At 39.6% G+C, this 27,092-nt stretch overlaps 2 protein-coding genes across 2 annotated transcripts; one reads left to right on the top strand and one right to left on the bottom strand.

Annotated features, from left to right (window-relative positions):
- The first annotated feature begins 1,154 nt into the window (after positions 1-1,154).
- On the top strand, positions 1,155-13,772 carry AGXT2 (alanine--glyoxylate aminotransferase 2). Its single transcript, XM_010171246.2, has 13 exons — positions 1,155-1,232; positions 1,636-1,820; positions 2,134-2,257; positions 3,392-3,486; positions 4,630-4,723; positions 5,826-5,919; positions 6,999-7,099; positions 8,192-8,284; positions 9,105-9,237; positions 9,916-10,004; positions 11,506-11,655; positions 12,015-12,113; positions 13,656-13,772. Exons 1-13 carry the CDS (start codon positions 1,197-1,199, stop codon positions 13,770-13,772), a joined length of 1,410 nt encoding a protein of 469 aa, XP_010169548.2. The 5' UTR covers positions 1,155-1,196.
- Positions 13,773-15,958: 2,186 nt separating this feature from the next.
- Positions 15,959-27,082, bottom strand: DNAJC21 (DnaJ heat shock protein family (Hsp40) member C21; the record flags this gene model as incomplete). The annotated part of the gene is made up of 11 exons (XM_010171247.2): positions 15,959-16,123; positions 16,812-16,887; positions 17,290-17,468; positions 19,354-19,393; positions 20,038-20,196; positions 20,439-20,526; positions 20,889-21,040; positions 22,303-22,607; positions 24,338-24,460; positions 25,752-25,875; positions 26,985-27,082. Coding segments are annotated over 11 exons (1,509 nt in total), but the record flags the coding sequence as incomplete, so codon positions are not given.
- Positions 27,083-27,092: the final 10 nt, after the last annotated feature.

Here is a 27,092-nt window from a genome sequence, read left to right on the forward strand (position 1 = left end):
CGGGGTTGGTGGTGGCGGCCCCGGGTGTGTGCGGGGGGCAGAAGCGCTGTCGGTGTCGCTGCGGATCCCTTCGGAAGAGATCCGTGGGCAGGACTTCTCTAACTTCCCGAGTTCCGCTAATATTCTTGAGCCTGGGCTCTTGGAGATGGTTAATTCGTTAGCGCTGTGAGTGGCTGTAAGGAAGTGACAGTTTATTTCAGGAAACCTTATTGTTAATTCATTTACATTTTCATGTGTTTCAGAAATTGTTTAAAACCTTAGACATTTAAAGATAAATGTGTAGTTCTCAGCATACAATGTTAGGGATGCAGGAAGAGTCTGTGTTTAAATTATAACTTTTTCTGATACTTGCGTAATTACAGTCCCAGGTAGATGAAAGGTGTGATGCTTGTAGGATTTTGGAAGGAGGACGGAAGGTGTCAGTGAGAGTTGTCAAGGGCCCTGAGCAGCTTCATGCGGGGTCTCCGCCTCTGCCCAGTGCCCAGCAGCCCTGTTTGGGCTCAGCCCGCAGTCCCTGCCTCAGCTGCCCCATCCATATAGCCTGGCCACCAACCAGTACAGCCTCTGGCCCTGATGGACCTTGGACCTGTGTCGTAGCCTTGGCTGCAGCACTGTCGCTGGCCCCATCTGCTGCTACTCCTGACTGGGCTCCCTGCTTGGACCCTGGACCTGATTCATCTCCTCCACTTACCTGGGGCACTCTTGGGTGACCCTGCTTTGCCCACCTTATTCAGGTCTGTTGGGACTGTACCCTGGTCCTGCCTGTGCTGGGTCACACTGGGCTCCTGGCTCACACCCTTCTAGAGGATTCCTGCTCTGCTGTTCCAAATAAAAACTTGTATTGGAAACTGATTTTTTTTAAAAGTATTTTTCTGTCAAAATAGAAGCCCATGTGAAACTGAAAGCTGAGTTTTAGCAGATAAGAGAGAAACACTTGGGGCTTTTTTCATTCAGATACATTTTGCCTCTACAAAGGTACATTACTTCATTATTTTTTTCCCCCAAGAAAATCTCTCCAGCAAAAAAAAATATAAAAAGGCCACCTTGATTTGATCACAGCTTGTGCGTTCTCTGAACAAGCTTATTGAGAAGCTCTTTCAAATATGCATTTGATAACAGTTTGATAATTCTTGTACTATTTTGTAGTTGTCTTTAGGCAGCAGAAATGGAAAAACTCTGTCTCCACACAAGCAAAAATGCCTCCTTGTGATTTTGTACCTGAAAAATACACAGTAAGTCATACATACTCCACTGAATTTAAGTAAGATCACACTACTAGATATAAGTGTTAGGCTCATCTGCATTAAATATGATTATAAAATTTGCTTGTTTGGGCAAAACCCAATTATATTACAACCAGGTTATAACTTATAGATGTACTTGTGTGACAATTGTATATCTTAGGGCTAAATTATTCATTTGAAAAACTTTGAGGAAGAGATAAGTGCAGAACAGCAGTGTTATTTCAAAAGCTTAATTTCAGAGGTTTGTAGAACCCTCTCTGTGACAGAATTTGTTAAAATATTAGTTCTGTGAACAACTGCTGTAGACAGCTGTTTATGTGACCTATTACAGCTTCGTCAGTTAGGATATTTAGAAAGCATACCCAGGTACTGACTTTTTCATTCCACTCAGTCCTATCCATATGAACGTATGCAGAAGATTCGTGAACAAAATATTTCTCCTGCACTGCGAATGTATTATAAGAAGCCATTGCTGCTGCATCAAGGACATATGCAGTGGTTGTTTGATTATAAAGGACAAAGATACCTTGATCTCTTTGCTGGAATTGTCACTGTCAGTGTTGGTCACTGTCACCCGTAAGTATGTTACTGTTCGATTTATAATATAAAATACAGGAAGAGATACCTGTGTTGGTTTTGTTCTTTGTTAATCTGTGGCACTGTGAGCCTAAAATCAGAATATAACTCACTAAATGGTCATGTATGTTTTGTATTAAGCTCAATTTCCACTACATTTTGAGTAATTCATTATTTTTTTCTATTTGTACATCCCTCTGGCAAATAGTGCAGTGTCTGCATTTTCAGAATAAGGAACAGGTGGTTGTGTGCATGTAGGTTTGCACATGTGTGTTGAATTGAATCCCTTTGTCTCTTCTTGTGCTACATGTAGGAAGGTAACTATGGCTGCCCAGAAACAGCTTGCTCGCCTCTGGCATACCACCAATATCTACATGCACCCGTCAATCCAAGAGTATGCTGAGAAGCTGACTTCTCTTCTTCCAGAGCCACTTAAGGTAATTTGCTTCTCACAGGAGCAGGGACTGGTGGAGAGGTTGTTTATAAGAAATATTTAATGTAAAATTATGTATTAAATAAATGAGAGCCACAATATTTGTGGAGAGAAAACCTGTATGGGGACTGCAGACTGTCAGAGAAAGAGAGCATGATAACCCTCAGGGCCTTCTCTTTAGACCCAGGTGTAAGGCAAGCATAATATATCAAGCTCCTGTTCTGTTTGTTCTCTCCTTCCAGTTGTCACTGTGAAGGGGCATTGCCAGCTTAAAAATTACTGAAGGAATTAAGCTGATGTTAACTATTCTTGTATGTAACCAGCCTGAATTTGCTCAATCTCATGAAAATTAACGGTGAAAAGTATTTGACAGTGCTTTGTGTATTGAGAGTTACTGACATTTAAATAAATAAACCACATAAATGTCATGTTTCATATACCCAGAAACAGTAAGAAAAATACTGTGTTTGCTTTCAGGTGAAATAAACTGGTCATAAAATGAAATTAGGTAGCAGAAGACTGAAGATATTGCAATCTTAAAAATGGAAGGAGAGTTAAAAAAACCCTTAAAAATGTAAAGCATCTGCAGAGTTTAAGCAGTGAAGAATCTCAGTCACTTCTGAAAATTAACTTTAACAGCAGTGACACTAGAATTTGAGCTGTTTTCAAATCTCAGAACTTGTATTCAGGATATTTCTTTAATCTTCATTCGCTCCCAATAAGTAAGCTCTACTTACCTCTTCTGTTCCACGGTTCTACGGTTGTGTCTGTGGATGTCACTCCTGGTAACTAACATGCAGGGACACCATACAGCCCTTTTTACCTTTGTGAAGGTTTTTTCTATTCAGTCAGTCACGCTCAGTTTGACCCAGACACTTCCATTTTTCTTTGAATCACTGTTCCATCTTAAGAAAACCTGAAGATTCCAACTCTTAAAGATCTTCCATACTCTCCCTGAGTAGATCAGCTTGATTTTAGTTCTCATCTGTAGTATATGGGCAACATTAAGTTTATTAAGGTAAAGTCACCTCCTGGTAGTGATGGGTTATAGCTCATAATCTCACTAAGTGACATGGTCTGATGCCAAACAAGAAGGTGGTGGTTGTACACTGTACTGATCCTAAGCATTCTCCCATAGGTCGTCTATCTAACCAACAGCGGGTCAGAAGCCAATGATTTGGCTATGTTTATGGCAAGGATATATACTCGTAACTTCGACATCATCTCTTTCAGGTAACAGTGATAGATCTTTACAAGACTCATTTGTGTGTGTGATTAGTCTCTATGTGCCTAAACCAAGAAATAATAGAGAACTCGTTAACCTGAGATCTGCTGAGGAGAATGCTGTAAAATTATTTTATTAGATGAAGAGGTGTAAAACAGGAGTTGAAGATTTGGTACAGTATATTAAGACTAGTTTTCATACAAAACACAACATGTAATTTTTGCTTTTATTACTTAGAAGATGGTCTAGTCTCTTTGTTCAGGGTGTGGTTTGGTGGATCTTCATTCAGGGCCAGAGCAGGCTTCAACAATTGCTACTTTCTTCCTTTATTCTCCCCCTGCAGTGACCCTTTTTTGGGGGGTACAAAGGTACCTCTGGAACAGCAGTGCAGTGAACCACAGCAGTGGGCTGCTCTGGCTGAAAACTAACTTGGCAGAAGGAATTTTTGTTTTGTTTTTTTTGCTGCCTTATTTTTCTGCCAGATCGCTGAACCATAGTACACTGCACAGATACACAAGCGGCTCTTCTGGATTAACGACAGAGGTGGTGCAGGGCTGAGTGCTATGTAAGCAACAGTGTAAGCAGTTCTTCTCCTTACTGTGCATCCCAGGTGGCCTCAAATATTAGAGTAAAAAACCTTGTTGTGAAAAGCTGTATTTTTCTGTTATTCTGTTTACCGGAACATTTGGTACCCACCTTGCTTGTATATTCTCATTAGTGAGCTTTTGATTTGTATATAAAACTGGCAGCAAAGCACCATGTAGTTTAATGATTGGCAGCATCTGTTGGAGAGAACAGCAGTTTCCAAGATTCAGAGAACACAGATGTTTTCTTTGTAGGGCACAGGTGCTACAGCAGAATGTGAGGCACTGTCTGAATTGCTGTTGGTTCCAATCATTGTTCTCCTCTCCTCGCAAACGTTACCTCACCAATTTAACATCTGAAATTTCAGGAGACCAGTGCAGATGGGCAGTCATGGATCTTCCAAAATCAGAGCAAAAAACAGCAGTTGGAATCTTCTTGTTTTAAGTGTAACAATGCACATTTTCCCCAGTAATTTGTAGCTCAAAAGCATGTCTTCTCAGAACTAATATTGCTACAGTCTCTTCTTGGAAATGAGTCATGTTCATGTGCTTTCTTTGTTTGCACAGAGGAGGATACCATGGAGGCAGCCCTTACGCGCTGGGACTGACATCTATTGGTCCTTATAAGCATGGTGTTGCCAATGGCTTTGGCTGTTCAACAGTGAGATTTCTATTTTTTTTTCAATCAATCTGGGTAACTGACAGTTTATTTGAATATTTCAACAATTAATACATTTTCTATCCCCGAAGTGCTTTATGGTCACTAAATAAACTGTTCCTGCTGTGTAAGCACAAGAGACAGAGTCCCCTTTCTTTCTCTGTATAGTTATCTGTGCTAATTTGGAGTCAGGACAGCCATAACATGAATGGTCATGATTTACAGGTCTTTAGTCATGCTTGGTGCTTGCATGGAAGTCTACATAGGGTGCAAAATAATAATACTCAGAACCCCTTTTCTCAAGTTTGTTTTGTCCAATCTGTGCAAAGCTGCTTTCATTCTGAAGTAGATCCTCCCGCGGCGTGAAAGAAAGCCCATGGTGTCTCTCATTTCAGCAAGATAGGACACACCTGCTAAGGACATCCATTGGGGATATAAATGGCAATACATTATCTCCCTGCCCTTGAGCACTTTTTGTCTACTAGGAACTGGCACTGGCTACTCTGATCTGTACTAGTGACAGCTCAACCCCAGCACTGGCTGTAGGAAGGCTCCTTTATAGCAGCCTCCCAAACTGGCTCAGTGAATGAGTTGCCCGAAGTCACAGAATCATATAATCACCTGGTTGGAAAAGACCTTTGAGATCATCAAGTCCAACCATAAGTCATATGGTATTTCATCAGCAGTCAGGATTAGAAGGCTGGAGTTACCAGTTTCCAGCCTGTAATTACTCTACTAGATCTGCCTGCCTCCCTGTATTTTGCACATTTTCTTCACACTTCAGGTTATTGAAGTACTACTAGCAACTCTATAAATGTTGCCATTAATCTTGGATAACCAAAACTGTTGACTGACTTAAAGAACCGACCAAAAGCAATTATCAGTTGAGTGACTATTACTGGAGAAGTCTAAACTGGTTGGTTCCAAAGCTGTCTTTGTTTGGCATTAATCCTAAGTGTCCTTCAGACATGTTGCTTCAACTAGGTGTGCCCTTTGATTCTAACAGACTTTATTTAGTTTTTTCATTAGTCATCCCTAAGTATCATAAAAACATCTCTTACAAAAGTGTCATTAAATCTGTAGCTATTTTTCTTATGCTTGACAGACAATGTTACCAGATGTTTTTCGTGGTCCATGGGGAGGCAGCCATTGTAGAGATTCTCCAGTGCAAACTATTCGAAAATGCAGCTGTTCTGAAGGTTGGTCAATGACAAAAAGTATTTGGCTTTTAGATTAGAGAATACTAGGGGGCTGTGGAAATAGGTTACATTTACCTCCTCAAGAAAGGTAGACCTCTGGTTTGCGAGGATTTGCAAGGGAAACCAAAGAAAATATTGCAGAGAGCCTCAGGCACCTGCTTCCCACTAAGGAAAATTTGGGGCAAGTGACACCTCATGTTCTCAAATTCCTTCTTAATATCCCAGCTTTTGTTTCCAGCATTTGTCATGATCAACTCTGGAAGCTGTGGAACTCAGTTTAGCCCATCTGAAAGAACAGAATTGTTGCTTGGTGTTTTTTGCCATTTCTGAAGTTTTGAAAAGTCTCCACCTTTTGTTTTGTAGTAGTATGAATAGTAAGGACAACCTGAAGCCAGTGATAGGCAGGAAGTCTTAATGTGAGGCAAAATATTGCATACACAGCACAATGTGAAATCTCCTCTACTGCTCTCTTGTTAACAACAATTACAGTAATTTTTTCCACTGTTTCAACAGGCACTCTAGTATTTTAATTCATATGCATACATAACAGAATGTTTTCTTTTTAGCTTTGCACTCCCTAGTGAATGGAAGCACTAGCTAGACAAATTGCTCTGTTCTTTATTTCAGTATATATATTTCATATATATTTCAGTATATATATGATAATGCAGCTGTATTCTCCAGAATCCTCATACCTGCTCTAACATAACAATTCCTTATGTCTTATGCTGATGTTTATTAACACCCGAGAAAGTGTCTGTTTATTCCTTCTGCTGATGTAGAAGGAACAAACACTTCCTCTAACCTGCAGCTTACTGACCTGTATAATGTGTAACATCTTACTGTCTGGCAGCTTTGCCTTGTTTTTTTGGAACTGGCATTCCTTAGACTATAAATGGTTTAAGAGAAGATGAGGGACTCTCTCCTTTAATGTTTAGCCTTTTATTGTATATTTGAGAGGTGATATTTACCATGTAGTCGGATAATACTTGTTGCTTAGATGTATAATTTTGTGTTTTGAAGCTAGTTTTGAGTCATTTTAAGTAAATTATCTTTAAACTCTTAAAAAATGTAAACAGGTGTATGTCATGCAAATGACCAGTACATAGAACAGTTCAAAGATACTCTGAATACCTCAGTGCCAAAGACCATAGCTGGATTTATTGCTGAACCAATTCAAGTAGGTAGTTTGCCCTTTCTTAATTGTGTGAAACACTCAAATCTGATGGTCTTTAGCTACATACAAAACATAGACTTCTGCTGATTTTTATTATATATTAATGTCTTAAAAGCCTTAAATATTTGAAAGACTGGTTTCAGTGTCTGAAAATTTCAGCTTTTGTCACTGATTTCAATGGAGATAGAATTTTGCTCATGAAGTTAAATTAAATAGAGAACTGTGATTAAACACACATACTTTTGCATTTCAGTAGTCAGTATGGAGAGGGCTATTGTTCAGTTTCTAATACCTTCTTACAGATTTCATATTGCTTTTCTCTTTACTGTTTCTGTAAACTTTAACTCAATCCCCCTTCCACCTCTTCCCAGACACGTTTTCTACTATGATTTTAGTATCTGTCCAGCAAGTGGAGGCCACAGTATTCATTCTCTTGGTGCTTCACCCAAGTTTCAGAACTGCTGTATATGTGGTTCTTAAATAGGAAGAATGGAGAATATATCCTGGAAACAGTAAAGGGAAGAAAAAAAATGTGGGCGTTGTGCCACAGAGAAAATTGAAGCTATTCTCTGGTTTTGTGGTCTTCTAAGCCTTTACATACTTCAGTCTTAAGAAGCCCTTGCAGTCCAGGTATGGAGTGGAATTTCTCCTTCAAATGTAAACTGGCAAGGTGAACAGAAATTGAGGAAACAGTGTTTTAAACAAATTAAGCAAAGAAGGGATGTGAATTCTCAGGTTAACTTTGTAATCAAACATGTTTTCTGGGTTTCTCAGTCTGTAGGTTTTCAAGGTTCTTGTTTAGGCAGTTTGTCTTTAATTGGTTCTGTCTTACAGTGATCCAGTTTACAGTGTGGCCTCACAAACATTTATACCAGCACAACTAACAGAACAGCAAACTGCCCTGTGGAATGGGAGTGAGTGACCTGAGCAGCAACTTTTTTGAAGCAGTTTCACTGCCGAAGCCAGAAACTTGACAGAACAGTCTTGCTGTTACATGAGGGCTGCTGGTATTTTTTCTTCTTGTAGGATAGTCACACAGTGAAACTCCTGTTTCCTTGTCTGTTCCTGAAGACGTTGTCTTTTTTATCTTGGCAGGGGGTTAATGGAGCTGTTCAGTACCCAAGAATTTTCTTAAAGGAAGCTTATCGGCTTGTACGGGAAAGAGGAGGCCTTTGTATTTCAGATGAAGTGAGTTTTTTTGATGTAAGAGCCCTAGAGTTTGGGGTACCTCTGAAAGTCATCTTAAAAGAATACAAGTGAACGCAAACTAGAAGCCTAGAAATAATCTAAATGAAATGCTATGCATTTTATAGCTTAAGTTTAACTCAGTGCATCTTTCCAAGCATAGGAGCCTCCCAGTTTTTACTGCCCTGATTCTATGTGGTATGCTGATTTTGGCACAGGTAATGTTAGTAGCAGACTTTAGTCCTTACCTTTTGGGAGCAGTAAATTTACACAAATATGCAGCTAAGAAATACCAGTTGTGATGTGGGGTGTGTCACAATAACAGTTGCTCTTGTGAGTGTCATGGGCATACGTAAACTCTAGAAGGAAGCTGATTGCTGTACCTCTGCAAATACATTTTATAAATAGAATGTGCTTAGCTAAAGCTATTTTGAAATAGTAGCAAGCACTTCAAAGTAACGGCGATACCTCCAACATTGCAGTACTAGAAATCAGCAATCTTGGGGCTGCAGTTTTGGAATGTGATAAGCAACTGCATTTCCTCTCTGTTTTGAAGTGGAAGCTGCATCTTATTTGTCCTTCTCACCATACCTAAGATGTGGTGACATATTACCTCTTTCATATACAAAATAAAAACCCAATTACAATAAATAGTATTTTGTGCAAAGCCATCTCAATAAGGATCCTAATACAAGTTGACTCCAGATGTCGTTGCAGTTTAATGCAAATCAGTAACAATAGGAAGACAAGAAAAATAACCCATATGGTAAAATGTGAGAAAGTGATGGGGATTTATCTGTTTTGGTTTTTTTTATTTTGAAAGGTACAGACAGGATTTGGACGAACAGGCAGCCATTTCTGGGGCTTTCAAACACATGATGTGATCCCTGACATTGTTACTTTGGCAAAAGGAATTGGTAATGGCTTTCCAATGGCAGCTGTTGTTACAACAAAAGGTATAAGTGTTCTGTTCTGCTGAGGACTAAAATAAAGCAATTACAAAATACGCTATACAATAATTACTTCCTGGAGAGATGTGTGTTCTAACAGCTGAGCTTTATTCATAATCTTTGTCTCAATCTATCTTTTTACAAATTAGTTGGATTCTCATTACTCGCTTGTTTTACCAAGTGCTCCGCTATACCCGTGCAAAGCTTTATTTAAATGGGATTAATTGTATAACTGAAGAAGGGATGACTTTGTGAGTCATTAGTAGAGCTAGTAATACATCCTGGAAATCTTCACTGAATTCACCATTTTACTTATCAATGTACTGTGTGTATACAAGGCAGCGCGTGAGCCAACTACTTGATTCATACAATGACTGGCTGAGTCTAGTGAAGAAAATTTTAGATGTCAGTTTAATGGGCCAACTGACAGTATATGTTATAAGTGTGACTTTTTTAAAAAAGTCTGCTTTTAGCATCTGCTAGACACTGTACTTTTGGGAAATAGTCGTATTTTGTACAGTCTACTTGCAGGAAAAAAATAAAATCTTCCTATTGTGTTGTCTCCAGTAGAATCAGGGTTGAAGCACAGCAAATTCAACTTAACAGTTAAGTTAAAGCAGGTAAGTACCATTACCAAACACAAGGCAACTGTAAGAGTAATCAATATGTTTTTTTTTCTTTTAGAGATTGCAAGTTCCTTGGCTCAAAACCTTCACTTTAATACGTTTGGAGGAAACCCTTTGGCCTGCGTAGTTGGAGCTGCAGTTCTTGATGTAGGGAGAACGTTATGTAAATTTATATAATTCACACTCATGTAGCAAAAGATGAAAAATGTTTACATTTATTCTTACTATAAAGTTATATCTGGGCATTTTTTAAATAACTCTATAAAATGCATAAACATATGCATGTATTATGCATACATGGGCAGTGTAAGAAAAAATAAATTCATAGTTAGTTCCATTGCAAAATTTTCATCCCTCTGGCAATAATAGAAGTCCTCTCGTTATGTTTTCAGGATCAGCCTTCTTTGTCTCCTTTGTGTCCTTTACTTTTTAAATAAAAAAGTAGGAAAGCATTTTCTCAAAGGCCTTAGCTAACTCTTTCGTAGGACTATGCAAATCCACAGGTAAACCAAATTTATTCTCTGGCACACATGCTTAATAAAATTGTTTTAAATACACAGCTTTTACCTTATGCCTGAAAAGCCTTAACAACCAGGTAGTTAAAAATAGTTAAGGTTAGAACTCAACTCCTTTTGCAAAAAAATACCTTATGAAAAAGACAGTAGAAAAATTTGAAACATATTTCACTTATTACCCAGGAGAAGATCAGTCAGTGGGCAGTAGGTTGCTATTTATTTTGTCTTGATCATGTACAGGCTATTATTCCTTTAATCTCACTTCATTACAGCAGACACTGTTTCTACTGACATTACTTCCCTGAGTGTTTTGGGTTTTTTTTAAGCTACTTTATAAGATGGCTGATCATATAAATAAAAACATTTTGGAGAAACAGTTTACAAGAAAAGAAAGTCTGAGACCATGTTTTATGGGTTTTTTTGGCTCTGAAGTAAATTGGAACCTGGACCTGAAATAAGTCCAAGGAGGTTGTCAGAGTAAGGAAATATAAAATGGAGTTGACAGAAAAGAAAAAAAGTAAATAAAAAGGAGAGGCATCTGCTTTAACTTCTGTAATTGTATTTTTTTGTTTTTTAATGTGAATTTTCCTAACGCAGATATTCAGTTCATAAAACAGTTCATGCATGTCGGTGGTGATAGCTAGCTGCAGGTCAGAACTTCAAGGAGAGCAGAGTGAGGAACAAACAAAAGGATTGTGATTAAAAAACATGGTGTTGATGAGTCTAATTAAAACACTCGAGTTGTTTCCTAAAATGGTATCCAGTACACATGGGTATACCTTGTCAAATTACATTCTTCTAATGATAATGGAGAAAGAATTAAAATATTTCTGGCGAGATTTTGAAAATAATCCTGCTGATCAGGTTTTTTTCAGTTATGACTACATGTGAGCGTGAATTACTGGATTATGGTTATGGAATAGTAAGTAAAATGTGAAAAATGCCACAGCAACATGGAAATACTATGTCCAATTGTACTCTGATGCCATTAGAGGATTGTAAGAGAAGAAAAATTTAAGGACGATGGTAGTGAAGGAGTATAGTCTGCAAAGAAGTGAGATAAACATAATGGATTAACTGACCGTATTGGTAGCTTTTCCTGCAAAACTGTCATTGTACATCATTTTAACCAGGCTATTGAAGAAGATGGTCTACAAAAAAACAGTGAGGTTGTGGGAACATATATGCTACTGGAGCTGGCTAAACTACGGGATAAATTCGAGATTGTTGGAGATGTCCGTGGCAAGGGACTCATGATTGGAGTAGAAATGGTGACAGATAAGGTTAGCGATTTACTTTACTCCTTTTAATTTACAGTGCCATTGAAAGTTTTATCACATTTTATTTCAGTTGAAGTAATAGGAAGATTTTCTATTAAAAAAACAGCTAGTGAAGAGAGAAAACATTACTCTTGCTAAAAATGAGCCAGAACACTCGAGCATTTCAGGTATTTTACAAGCTTTGAGTAAACAATGATTTGTGTACTTTAATTGCATAAATGTCTTAGAAAGCAGATAAATTACACAGGTAATATTTTCAGACAGCCATAGGAGAGGGATTTATCGGAGACACTGGAATATACATCTTTTTCATAGAACTAATTCAGAATATCTAAATGAAGTTTAATATTGACTTTTGTTAGGACAGTCGCCATCCTCTTCCAGCTGAAGAAATCAATCAGATCTGGGAGGACTGCAAAGACATGGGAGTTCTGATCGGCAGGGGTGGACTCTACAGTCAGGTACTGAACCTCTGGTTATCCATAAAGCTTATTCTCTGTAAACTAAACCCCATTTTCCTCAAGTTAAATTAGCTTCAGTTTAGTAAATAAATTAGAAAATGTATACTGTTAGGAACTAGCTCTGTTTAATTTTGTGTAATTTACAAATTGGGCAGGAGGTATTTGTTTCTTTTCAAGTATGCTCTAACTTCTTTTCAACTTGCTCTAAGCTTACAGTTTTCTTTTAGAGGGACAACCTCCCCTAGAAAAGCAATGTACTATAACGTGTGTAAATTAGAAGAAATCAGCAATATTCAGGTCTGCTAAGTCTTAGCTGTTGTTCAGCTTATCACCTGACCTGTTGGCGCAGAACAAGTTTGGTTTTGCTAGTTCTTACATTCTGAAGAGCTAGTAGCATTCCACTTGGATAGTAATTTAAAAAAAAAAAAAAAAAAGAAGTTAGTAGCAATTTCAGCGATGCAGCACAAAAGGATTGTGAATGGGCATCAGCTCACACCAGCTGAAGATACACCAGGCTGTACCCAGGGCACTGTGTCACCAGCTTCTTGGAGCATGCGAGTTGATAGCAGAGAACTGCCTCAGTGCTGGTCAGGTCAGTGAAGCCCTCTGACAAGAGGAAGCAGTTTCTGTATGAAATAGCTGAAGGATGGTTGAAATAAATAGGATGCTGCATCAGTCGCCTCGTTGGTTTTTCTATGAGTCACAGATTTAACAGGCTGCAGCTCTGAGTATAGTAAAATCTAATTCTGTGCCACGAGAGTGCTGTTTATCTGAGTTTTTCTGTTTATCAGCTGGGTACTGTGGGTGGGAAAGACAGGTCTTCTACTCACACTGCATAAAATCCTGGGATATGATGACAGAAAAATTTAAACTGAAAGTTTAAGATTTTTATGGAAGTTAAATACTCTTGGAAATATTATAATATAGATCAAACATTTGGATTTAAGAACCTAAGTTCTTGACAAGTTGAACTGTGCATATGTCCCTTCCTGGTCAACATGCATTTGAGCTAAAGTATCCTAACTGAAAAGTTAGCATTTAGTGATTTTTTTATATTACATTATCTTAGAAGCCTTAAAAATGCCCTCTAATAAAACAGCAAATCAGCTGACACAATGCAAGAGGCTGCCACTATCAATAGATACTACTTTTTCCTGTGGCAAAGCTTCCAGAAAAGACACCTACATCTCTGTTCTTTCTTAGTACAAACCCATCTAAGGTTTTACACTAGCTCTGTCTGGAATAACAGAGCTGCAAACATGACCTGCTCCAGTCAGGTCTGTTCTGGAGGCAGTTGCTTTGTCTCAAGAGTGGAGTGGGGAGCTGGATGCAGTTGAGTCCAAAATTGCCCCACTTCAGGGTGCATTTATCAGAAGCCTCAGTCTCTTCTCTGCTGTTCTCCTGTATATTATGTTTTACACTTTTGGTTAGATTTTTTTGGGCAGAAGGTGAGTGCTGACCTGGATGGGCTGCTGGAAACTGTATTCTTTCCATATAATTTTAAGGATTTTTCTTTTTTTTTTTTTTCCCCTCTCTTCTCAGACATTTAGAATTAAACCTCCTATGTGCATTACCAAAAATGATGTCGACTTCGCTGTGGAAGTATTTCATTCTGCTTTACAGAGACACATGGAAAGAGCAGCTGCAAAAGAGACTTGATTTGTTTCCTTACAGGAGGCACACACAGAACCCCCGATATTTGCCACCCAGGCTCTGCACTAATCTACACTAGATAAGAAATTCGTACTCTGAAGATTAAATACTTGTTCAGTATCACAAGACCAGTCTGGCAGATCCAGTGTTTAATAAAGAATACACTCTAATGTGTTTTGAACATACAGTTCAGTTCTACAGTGGTGGTGTGCATTAGCTGGACACCGATTCCAGCATTAGCATAAAAACCCTCTGATTTGGGTTAACTGGGTATCAGATGAAGAGACAGACACATATTCATCTTTCTCATCTATGAAATGGTAACAGAACTGGTCATTTTTAGAAAGAGTGACAGCACATCAGTGAAGTTGTTTGGAGGAAGTACGTGCTGTAGCATCCCTAGTCCCCATGGGGAGGTACCAGCAGGTGCCTCCTGCTGCTCCAGCCCTGTTCCCTGCACCACAGCACTTACTGACAGTTCTTAAGTATGTTTTCACAGAAGCACCACACGCTCCCGAACAGCTGAGCATTGGCGTGCGGTGGCTCTGGTGCCGAGCTGGTTGGGACCAGTGCAGGGTGGTCCTCAACTGCCTTCCACAGCCGTCATCGCTGCTGCTGTTGCCCCCACCCCCCACTACCAAAACCTTGCCATTTATACTCAATATACAGAAGCATTTGTAAAACACACAACTTACAAAGTATTTATTTATGTAAGAAAAGAATTTAAGTAAAAAAAATAATACTGCAGGGTTCTATCTGTGAGATTTCACTTACATAAGCACAGTCAGTCTCTGGCTGAGAAGCATCCTGAGCAGAACCTAACTCCGGGTTTCAGAGTTAAAACTGTTTACCCTTACTACGATCATACGCTGTAATTAGAGCATTAAAAAAAATCTGTATGCACACAGAAGTTGAAAAGTTTCTAATTACAGTAATTCTTTTTATCATTGGGCTCCAATCCAGTCATCATCATCTCCAAAATACGCTTTTCTTTTGCTCCTGCTGCTTTTGGGATTGCATAGAACACCTGTTAGTCATTTAGCAAAGATGCAAACTCTGGCTGGTGAAGTGAAATGCTATGTTTTTTTCTTACATAACCACTTACAAAATTGTTTTAGTTCATTACCTCCTTCAGTTTCCAACAAAAAAAAAAATGGCTTTATGGACAGTCAGCAAGAACTGTCCGGTTTTCATTTTACTTTCATTCTAATTTTAACATTTGAATAATTCCTTGCCCAATAAAGGCAACCACGTCAACCTGTGAGGGAAGGAGAGTATTGTGCCATTTTGAGTGATGAATTGAAACTAGAGGAACTTAGTTAGCTAACTAACTTAGCAGTATCAGTGCTTCTGGAAAATTACACTCTGGAGGTTTCCTAAACAACATACTACAGTCCTTGCTGACCACTGCACTGACGATTCCTGTGTAAAATCCACTTCCACTCCAAAACCAAGTGTTTGTTATCTCAACTTTTTTAAGTGCTACTCATGATCAGGTAGATTATGCATTTAAACAGATGTGCAATACCAATGCCCATGTTATTTTTCATTAGAAATCAGAATAAATTAATGCAACTCATTTATTTCTCCCTTCACTTATTCTAGCAAGGCTGTTCCACAAGACTTTTTTCCCCCCAACACCTGGCATGCATAGATGTACAGAACCAACAGGAATTGTCAAAACGGTAACAAGCTTTGTCATCTTAGTCTGTATCAATGTAATGAAGTAATGTGAAAGGGCTCTTGGGGATGGCAGAAAAACCTGTGTTTTTCCACTTCTTGCTGATGTTTTGTCTTTGATAGATGATCAAAGTACCACAGACCCTTCTATGGGCTACACCCAGCCTGAGCTAAACCCTCTCAAAAGAAAAGCAGCAACACAACTGTTAAATTATTTTATTATTTCCTCTGTGTATTTTATCCGTGCAAGTTTCAACAGGGACACAAGGTGACTAGCTTTGAATTACTATTTCCTAGTGTCAACTCTGCTGAGATGGTAGGCCAAATCCAGTGATGAAAGTCAGGCCGATAAGCACGGTTTCCTTCACAAGATACTCCTTTTGCCGCATCTTTATTTTTTCCAAAATGAGGACTTGCCTTCTTGATTTCACTCTGAACACAGGCAGTGTGCACCTTTCAGTTTTGGGACAGTTTTCATGTACTGTTCTCCAGACTGTCACTGTAACAAAGTTCTATCTGTTTTTACGTTTCTCTTTTTTGTTTCTGGTGTTCACAGCTCCATTTACAGCTGGTGCTTGTGTTGCTTTTGCATGTCCTGTGGCTTTTAGGTGTTCAAACAGTTTATTTCGGGATGGAAACACGCAGTTGCAGGTTACACAGTGGATGGGAACTTCATTCTACAATGAGAGAAAAACCAAAATGCTTCACATTTGTATGGAATATGTAATGAGTATAATACACCAATTTGTTGTATGCAGTTTTTCTTGTGAAATGTGAATAAGCTGGTTGGTTCTATCACAGATATTCCATTGCTGATTAACAATTAAGTATATATATTAAAAAAAATCACAAATGTGACTTCTTGAAATTTTAAAGAGTACCAAGTAGAACCAAGAACAAGAATAAGAGCCTTGCAAATCTAATTAAAGGTAAAGAATACTTTTGATCTCGCCTGACTTTAAAAGACTGTAGACTTACTACTTTGGGCTCTGAGATTCAGTGAACTTAGTGTCTTAGCTGTAGTTATTACACAGGATTCTGCTTTTTCTGGGAAGCATTCATATTGAGAAAGATGCAAATTGTACTGCCTGTCACCTGCCTGATGACAGCAGCTGTCTTCAGTTGTTTAATTTATTTGGTTTGAACTGCCTTGGATATAGAGCTGTAGCAGCTCTCTAAGAACTGAAATTTAGTCTTGCTCTTCTCTGCAAGGACAAGAGCTGATGTTCCAGGCTTCTAACTTCTAACAAACTCAATAAGCAAAACAATGAAACAGAATTTCTGGGCTGGAGGTGATCAACCAACCAATCTTGTTTCTGATAACGTGACCAACAACTTCTAAATAGCTCAAATAATTTGACATACCATTGCTGGGTGCTCTGAAGACGCCTTAGCAGACCTTTTTGCATCCTTGGCTTTTTTACCTTTAGGCTTAGTACTGCTGATAAAGAGAAACCAAGATCAGTGCACAGGAACATTCAACATTTAAGAGCTTCTAATAGTTTTCAATCATTAATGTCTCTGCTGCTTCCCCCTGTTCTTCCTTCACACAACACAGTGCAAATGCTTCCAGCAAAAACATACAGCAATTTAATTTACACGATTAATTGTTGATCTCAAGATTCAGCTAGATGTTAAATCTGCTACTGGTAAGTGATGTGGCAGGGATCTGCAGTCAAACACCGTTTCCAAAGTAGATCCTAACACTCCTTGTTTAATATCATATTTATTCAATTAGTGGAGCAGCCCCCAGTTCACACTGGTGAGTGAATCTAGACTTGCTTGACAGTGACAAACATGACACAGAATGACACAGTTACTGCAATATTTCAAGTGAGCGCACCTGTTTGCTTCGTTCACTTGGCTGACATCTTCTGTCGCACTTGCATCCTCTGACACAGCACACCTTTGGCCATCATTGACCAGATCCTCTGCAGAGCCACTGTCCTTGTCCACGCTGGGTGCCTCCTTCTGTTCAACTGTTTCTTCATCAGCACTTTTATCCAAAGAGTCCTCGTAAGCCTGCCCAAACAGAAGAAATGCAAGTTAACTACTTGAAGTTTGTTAGTGATTATGTTTAATACACCTCTTTTACCTCAAACATGGGTGTTTGGTGGGCAGAACACAAAGCCACGGACCCTCTTTACTGTGTGTTTTCAGTGAGATTGTAACAGGTAAAACCTTAGCTCTCCTGATTTGAAAGATGAGGCCACCTGGATGAAGGGAAGAAACGCCAATAAAACAGCCTCTAAAACTATGGAAGAGGAGAATGAAGGTAGCTTTTAGTTATACACAGAGATCATTCCCTTCTGGCTACCATTTCACATTGTAAGATAGTGGCTTTGTTTATAACTTTGCAAAACGTTAATTATTTAGACTAAAGTTTTCTGTGCCAGAGACCTTAAGCCAAAATAACTGAGCTGCCTGAAGCTAGACAGACACACTGTATTTTCCCTCCTAACATTAGAAACAGTGGCAGCCTTTCCCACCTACCAGAAAACAACTTTGACAAAAGATCAACCCGTGAGCATGTCTGAAGTGGAACAGCTCAGCTCCCAAAAGCAGGATAATAAATTCGACCTAGCACTACATTAATGAAACTCCAGCATCTTTTGCAGTCCCAACTACCTGAAAAAACCCAGCTAATCTTTCTACCTTTAGGAAAACAAAACAAAACAAAACCCACAGCAGTTCCCTCCACTCTGTGAAGCTCGGTAAGGGGTGGAGGTTATGTTTCCAGAAGAATCTCTGTGCACAAGATTCCAGCTCATGTTATGTGAGAGTGGCACCTCCTGTCTGGGCTGGAGAAGACCTCAGGACCAAACTGAATGAAGACAAGCACAGTGCCTGTGTGCAACCTATACAGTGAGAACACGACCTTCTGATTTCACACTGAGGAGGAAATAGGTGAACAGCAGTCTGCACAGAAACAAGAATGTCAAGCCAATACTGACTTCAACTGTGCAGTATCAGCCAAAGAGAAGCAAGAAAAAAATCATTTGCTTGAAGGTCACAGGGAAGTTTCTTGAGGATGAGAGATAGTGATAGTGTAGGAGAGGGCAGAAAAGGTGAACACATAACAGGAGACTGGAGGGGTTAGGTTGGGAGAAGACACCTTTGGAAATGATGGAAGAGGCAGGACCTGGTACAGGTAGATCACTGGGACAAGGCTAGGAGTGAGGTAGAGAGCAGAGAAGAGGTAAGACTTGAGAAGGATCAAGTTCAAGGAAGGCAGACAGTTTGCTCACTATGGCACTCCTGCTCCTTAAGCCTGAAACAGTTTGCAGTTCTTGAATTCCATCCTGCTGCTGTCAGCACAGATCTGTCATATCATGCACAGACTCGGATCTTGGAGCACAACACACTGGTGTCACTCGTGTTTACAATTCAAGTGAAAGGTGGAATGGATGTGTTTGTTCCAACAACTACAGTGTCAGTGGGATGCCAATAATGTGTTACTTTCTCTCCCCCCACCCCCCAAGATTAACAAACAATACATTATACCAACTCTAGCAACCAAATCAGAAAATTGCCACCAAGGAACTGAGTTAGTGATGCACTAAGGCCATTGCTGGTCTTTCTGATCAATTCCTTCCATTCTCCCTATCTGCCTGTTGCTGTCCATTTTCCCTACGCATCAGGCTACAGCCTTTCAGAGCCAGCACCACATGTGTTAGGATCTGCACTACCAAAAGAGTGAGGTGTATGAGATTATTATCATAAAATACGATCACAATAAGTGTAATAAAAATTATTTTGCAGTCAAAAAATTAAAAATCTGAAAACAATATTCAAGTTCTTTAGAATTTCAAGTTCTCTCGTATTCTTCAGGACACAAAAAAGTTAAGTTAGGAGATAACAAAACTGGGTTATAAAATTCCCTGAATATCATTATTTGACTACATACCATCATTGTTTTCTGTTTCTTCCTCTGCTTCTTCGAGAGTCTGCAAATATAAGAATTTAAAATGACCTCATTTCAAGAAAAAAAAAACAAACAATTTTTAAAAATGTACCAACTTATATTTTTGCTTATCTTCTTAACATGTTATCAGAGACACAGTAGCCACAAATAGAAAATTACCCATGCCTGAAATGAAAACAGTTCTAAACTAATCACTGCATTTAATAAAACATTTATTCTGCTCAGACTGGACTTGAAGATTCTAGTGAGATAGTTGGTATTATGCTTTGGCCATTCAAAAAATGAAATTGTGCAACTTACTTTTTATTTTAAGCACACTCACTTTCCATGTATGCCAGCATCCAACTGACAAAAATTATCAAAATAGTACCAAATCAATAAATGCTGGCCCTGTGCAAGCTCCCCTGTTTGAAAGGTAATCATCACTACTTTTTCTAAACATGTAATTTCAAGAAGCAAAGACAATATGAGATGATTATCCTACAGCATTTGAATCCAGTCATACTAATCCATGCATTTTACTGGAACTCTGATGCTAATAAATATTTTAAATTGCACAATACTGTGCATTCCAACACAACTATAAATCATCAGAAGGTCTCTCTGAGGGCTTCCGAGACTTATTAAATCATTAGTCATAATAAAATTAAAAGTAATTTAAAGTACTTCTGTTTTGGCATGTCTTCTGTTTCTTCCTCCTCTTTGGTATATATTCTGTTTGCATCATCCAAAGACACAGGAAATTTCCCTTCTTCTTCTTCCAGTTGCTGTCGTAACAGTGATACCATCTCTCGATGCTTCTTTGATTTTTCGTGATTCTTCATGCTGTGAAGACCAGCAGAGCATTACTGCAGGTAGGTCTGAGCAAGCATTGTTATATTTACATATAAATTAATAACAGGCCCATTATCCGTCACTACCAAGTATGAAAAATTCTGCCCTGACAATGTCTCTACTGGAAAGATGACACTGACCATTATGTGAAGTTTAAAAGTCTTTAAAAAGCATTTTTTAAAAAGTTAAAACCCAACATCCCCACCCCCAGATCCCCAACCACAAGCACTTACGCTTTCTCAGTTTTTAACAGTTTGTCACAAGCAGGGCAGTACAGACCATCAACAAATTCAGCTTCTTCAGTCTCATCACTCAGTTTGTCTGAAGAGATCAGTGGGGATCAGAGAGACAAAGTCAGACAAGCAATTTTTGAGTAAGCTGCTCTCAAAGCCCCAGCAAACAGTCACAACACTGACATTCAGCTTCTTTAGTTACTGACGTGCAGACATACCAAGACCATCTCAGCAAATCATATATTAGCATAAATTAACAGCTGTAGCTTGATGCCCTCTTGTGTTCAATGGAAAACACCAGAGAGGGCCAGTCTCTAGCCTGGCACACCTCAGCTGGAGACAGGGAGTTTTGCACTACACATCAGAACCGCGAATCTGGGGCTTTAAGTCCAATGAGCCAATACTCAGGCTGCAACGACTCAATATAGATCATCCCTCCACACCCCATACCTTCAATGCCTTTTGTCTCCAGTTCTTCCAGTTCACCTTCACCATCTGATCCATCTCCAAATTCTTTTTCATATTGTGCCTCCATCTCTTGCAACTCTCTCTCCAGATCAGACATAGTTATCCAGCTCTGCTCTTTATACTGCTCAGCAAGCCTTTAAGTAGAATAATACAGTAACTTTCTACATTGCATCCATGAGATAAGAACTACAGAAACAGTATTATTTAGAAGATAACTCGTTCTTCTCTGATATTTTAGGAGGAAAGTCTTGAACATACTATGATGGAGCAAACAATTGTCTGTAGGACCTGGAAATATGAGCAGTTAATTTGTGATGTCAATGGGCACATCTACGCTGCAAGGAAACAGATACTCGCGCAGGTGGGTCCTGCTTGGACTTCAGGCAGGAAAGGTTGTGCAGCGTGGTCAGGATCAAGCTGACAGCAGGAAGGTCAGCTCAGTAACTCAGGCAGTACAGCTGCTTTTACCTGCTGCAAGATCCAAACCTACAAACAGTACAGGAGCACAAGCACATTACTCCTGACTTAGCACGATGGGAAAGTACCAGCTCAGTTTTCCAAATCTCTAAGTTATCAATCCGTACACCACAGTACAGATGAATTTTGCTCCAGCTGGCTTCTGGACTCAGAATTATCAAGCCATCTCTCAGTAAATGCATAAAATTCTGTTTCATTTTCCCTTTAGGGGAAAATAAATAAATACTGTAGAATATATTCCATATATATATTAATTATTATTATATAATTTTAAGCAATAAGCAATTATTTTGCAAGTGCGCTCTTAAGAATTTAAGCTCCCTCCTCCCATTTGCAGGCAAAAAGCTCTTCTAGTTGGAAGAACAATTTGTGCTTGCACTCGGGAGATCACCTCTTCCTCCTACTTAATTTTGGGGAAAATAAAAGCATAAAAAAATGCATTTAGTTCAATGAAAGGATCCATTCTGAAGAAAGAAAAAGCGAAACTAAGTTAATTTTCCCCCACTTTCTTTTTAGCACGTACAGTTCCAAGGCAAATGAAGCTCATTTAAGTCCAGGCTGTTACAATCTTGTTCTCCCTCATTCCAAAACATTATTTTTTCTTTAAAGGAACATGAGTAACTATTAAATTTTACTTCCCCGGGTAAGTAAAAGCACACTGGATTCTGTGCTATTACAACCAGTCACCTGCAGCACACAGATAACCATTCCCTGGTTATCTTACGTCTCTACATGTCGGTACAGTGCAGAGATACTCAAGTTTTAAAAAGCTCAGACTTGAGACCAAAGCTAATACATAGAATTTTCAAGGATGTTTAAAAGAGCAAGTGGAGCTACTCATAGAATCTAACTCTACATGGTAGCTTCATGGATAGTCTCTCCAAGCTTAAAATAAAATATTGGTTCCATATTTACATACTTGGCCTGTTTGAGCTTCTGCTGCCTCCGAAATTCCTCTGCTTTCCTAGTTTTTTCTGCATTTTGTTCTTCAACAAGTTTTCTGTGAGCCTGTACTCTTTTGTCCCTTTTACGAATAAAGGCTACGAGCTGACGGACCAGTTCATTCCTCTCTTTCCTTGCTTTCTCTCTCGTTTTCTTGTTCTCTTTTTCCATAGCTCGTTTCTCCCAGCGGTTTGAGGCTTGTCGTGTGTCATATTCTTCTTTCCAAGCAAAGTTTTTCTGAGTACAGAAACTCTGCCAGTATGCATAGAAAGGGTGGACTACCTGTAAGAAAAAAAAAACAAACCAAAACAAGTAACTTGTTTAGGAGGGAGACAAAAACCATACCAAATAATTCAGGACTTCTGTAGCAGTTTTGTGTCTTCTGTACAGGCCACAGTTTTCTCTCAGAGTATAAATAAATCACATGAAGGCTTAGAGTAACCTCTAAAACCATCCTTAAAATTTCAAACCATGCCAAATCAACAACCTTGTCTAAGCTATTACAAGCTGCAGCTTCTAAAAAATACCCCTTGCAGAGAACATTCACATCACAGATTTTGAATCCTCTGTAGTTTTTGTAGCTCCCTTCTAAAACTCTTTTCCCTTTTCCCCATGATACGCCCACTGAGTAGAGAAGTGCACACAGCAATACTGGAATCCTCTGACAGTGTAATCTCTTTGAACATAAAATAGCAGGGATAATGACATTCCCATTTAGCTGAGGCTACCTCCCATAAAATATCCCTATGAATCCCTTTTTTAAAAATAAAATAAATAAATATAAGGTGAGCATTCTGCTTCCAGAACAGTGTGAACAAGGCTGATGTCAAAGCATGCTGGTGCTAGAATTCCACCCACTTTTGCAGTTACTAATTGACAGCATAAAGCTATTTTGGGTCTGTAAGAATATCTATCCTGTGGCCTCAAAACAAGCAGTTTCCAAACCATATTTCAAGATAACTCAGTTAAGAAGACAGATTTTAGCAGTTTCAGAGACACTAAATATTCTCTCCCTGGGAAAGATTACCATTTGTTAAACCAAACTGAAATGATACCTCCCATTCAAACACCCGTTCTGACACTTCTTAGTTTGATTTGTAACTTTGTTTCCAACTCCAGTCAAGTTTTTTAACACTGAAGTTACTCATTTTTAAGGTATGTATCAATTTAAATTTCATAAATAATTAGTCATACAGTACAATTCTACTAAAAATGACAGGGAGAAGTAGCAGACTAGGAGCAACAATTGAGTACACTGTTACTCTGCAGTTATTCATTGGAGAAAGTGCTATTTCAGCATAGGAGTACTAGTAACCTTAAAAAAAAAAAAAAAAGTCTGAGAGAATACAATAAATAGTTGTCAAATCAGATGGCAAGAATTCAAGTGTCCCCCACACATTTTCTTTTCTTGCCTCCCAAAGGAAAGCATGCAGTATTTTGGAAATTAAATCTTACTACAGAATAATTGTAAATGACAAGATAATCCTGGGAGCTCACGTTGTAGGTCAACCACCACATCTCCCATTTTCTAAAGGCTGTGTTATGCACTAAGTGCTATGCAGTTTTCCTCAATGAGGCAAGACACTACATGTTATTAAAAAAATACTATCTCAATATCCCCCTCTGTAATGTAAGTTATATTAAAACACTGGTAAACTATTCCCATCAAGAAGCAAAGAAAACATCTGTTCCTTTGTTTTATAGGCCTTGCACTAGACTCAAGTTTCACTGGCATAGGTGATGGTTAGCCCTGTGAAGTGTCTGTCTGCCGACTTCACCCAAAAGCCTGGCTAATAATATAATCCAACAGGAAATACCAATTTTAATTCACCTAAATACTATGAATCATAACACAAGCACTTCCTTTACAGTAATGGTCTACAGTAGTAGAAACAACAGATAAATGGTTTTGTATTCACCTCAAAGGTCAGCAGGAGCCTTTAGTTTGATTTCAGTTTGGGACAAAGAATAAACTGTGTTACTTCCACAGTCGGATTTACACTTGCTCTTACCGTATCATAGTCACTGTTGGAACATCCAAACATAGGGAATTCTTCAGTATCTTCCTGGGTCATATATTCCATTTCTTCTTTTGCAATCTTTTCAAAAACTTGTCGATAGACTGTAAAGAATCCCTGAAATAAAAGAAATATTTTTAAAATTATGTCTCATTTTGCATGGCATAGCTGTACAAATGCTCCGCTACAGTAGTGTATTTAAGAGAAATATTACAGTTTTGCAACAGCAACTCAAAAATCATAGAATTGTTTTGGTTGGAAAAGACCTTTAAGATCATCAAGTCCAACTGAAAACCTAACACTGCCAAGGCCACCACTAAACCATGTCCGTAAGCACCTCATCTAAAAGTCTTTTAGATACCTCCAGGGATGATGACTCCACCACTTCCCTGGGCAGCCTGTTCCAATGCTTCTTTTAGTGAAGAAATTTTTCCTAATATCCAATCTAACCCTGCCCTGGAACAACTGGAGGCCATTTCCTCTTGTCCTGTCACTTGTTACTTGGTTGAACAGACCAACCCCCGCCTCCCTACACCCTCCTTTCAGGTAGTTGTAGAGAGTGATAAGGTCTCCCCTCAGCCTCCTTTTCTCCAGACTAAACAACCCCAGTTCCCTCAGCCTCTCCTCATAAGACTTGTGCTCCAGTCCAGGTAAAGGCCCTGTAAGCCCTTGCTCTAGGTAACAAGACAGTTCTGTTTAACAAATTCTCAATTCTGTCACATTCCTTTTATGTCTCCTTCATGTCACCTCTGTCTCCCTCACACATCAAGCACCCATCCAAATCTAAACAAAAAAAAAGTCTCAGCATACTGGAGATGTTGATACACAGGATCAAGTTTTGATGAAGTTCCAAATACAGAATTCACTTTTAAGTGTCTCATCTCTTTTTAAATTAAGATGTTACTAACTCACTCCTAGAAGAGTAACACAAAGACAGACAAGGATTTTCTCTGGCAGAGGTTTTTCTAATCACCAGGAGTTTTTTAAGTTATGATGAGTACCTTAAAATCCAACAAGGAGTTCAATTATAGGAAGCACACTTTCCCCAAGGACTATTGTTACATTGCTTTTTTTTTTAGTTTGAAGCACCCTAGTTCATTAATGATATCTCTGGATAAACAGATGGTATTGCAAAGCGTTGGAATGCTTCACTATGCAGCGTAAATAAATATACACACACCCTCTGTAGCTGCACGGCAGAACTGGAAATCATGACCAAGTAATTGTCTGACAATAAGCAGGAATTAAAGCTTCCCCAAGTATCCAGTGTAAGTTTTATCTTAGAAAGATTAATTATTACTACCTGTGCTCAACAATTCCACACATAGCTTTTCAACACGAAGCAAATGCCAACACTCCTCATGAAATTTAAATTGATTCATTAAAGATTAATTAATTAATTAATTACCTTTTCGTCATCTCCATATCCAGAGTAACAGCTAACAGTGAAATAGCGCAGCAGATCTAAACTATCATCTTGATAGTCTCCATCAACTCCTCCTTTCAGCAGAGCCTCCCTGTGATTATCATACCTAGGGAAAATTCACGGTTACAAAGATGTGGAGACAGAGAACATTCCCTAGTGCTGGTAAACTAACACAGGACACGGATCACTTCAGTGTACAGCCCAGTATCTGGAATTTGTGTCTCATAGCCAAAGCCTTCAGAAAGAAAAAAAGACAGGCTCAGTAAATATTCTCTCTTGACCTTTATTTTACTTGCTATTACTTTATCTGCAACATCTATAGCAGCAATTTCTTAACAGGCAGGTAGCAAACACATATAAGCAAGATGCTTCAATAAGCTTTCAGAAATGGGCAGGTCATCATTTAAATAATTCAATACTTACACGCAGAAAAAAAATCCCAAATCATACATTCATAAATAAACACTGAAAAACGCTACTTTCTTTTCAAGGAGGACAAACTTAGTACCGGTGTTTTTGGCTGCATACGCTGATAGATGCTTCAGCCCATTTGAAAAAGAAGTTACACCGAACATGTGAAGTGGGAATCTCTTCAAGAGAGATGCCTGCACGTATTTCAAACAGGGCCTGTTACAGAAACAGGGCACTGCCTGTGTGATTAAGGCTTAACACCTGCAGCCATCAACAGCACACCAAACACCTGCGGGCACCCAGCCTGCTGCCGGCTCTTCCCACCCCCCTCAGGACCCTGACCAGAGGAGAGGGATACCTGTGCTAGCGTGCAAGCTGCCTCCTGCTCCGGGAGGGAGACTGGCGTGTCCCTGGCGCAGCGCCCGGCGCCCAGCCCACCGCCACCTCCCGAAGCAGCGGGGGGAAGGTGCGGGTGCGCAGCTGTGCCTCCCGGGGGCTGCACCCTGCGAGGCTCCCACAGCCCCGTCGGAGCAAAGGCCGCAGGGGCTGGCGCTGACTTGCGGCAGGCGTGCAAGCTGCCTCCTGCTCCGGGAGGGAGACTGGCGTGTCCCTGGCGCAGCGCCCGGCGCCCAGCCCACCGCCACCTCCCGAAGCAGCGGGGGGAAGGTGCGGGTGCGCAGCTGTGCCTCCCGGGGGCTGCACCCTGCGAGGCTCCCACAGCCCCGTCGGAGCAAAGGCCGCAGGGGCTGGCGCTGACTTGCGGCAGGGCCTCGCCCGGGCCGCTACCGGGCAAACGCTGCTCACCAGGCTCGCTCCTGGGGGTCACTGAGCACGTCGTACGCTGCCTGGATGAGCTTGAACTGCTCCGCGGCCTCCTGCGCGTTCTCGAGGTTTTTATCTGTAAGACAATTC

Source organism: Antrostomus carolinensis, unplaced genomic scaffold (genome assembly GCF_000700745.2).
Source record: "Antrostomus carolinensis isolate BGI_N321 unplaced genomic scaffold, ASM70074v2 scaffold17757, whole genome shotgun sequence".
NCBI classification, from domain to species: Eukaryota; Metazoa; Chordata; class Aves; order Caprimulgiformes; family Caprimulgidae; genus Antrostomus; species Antrostomus carolinensis.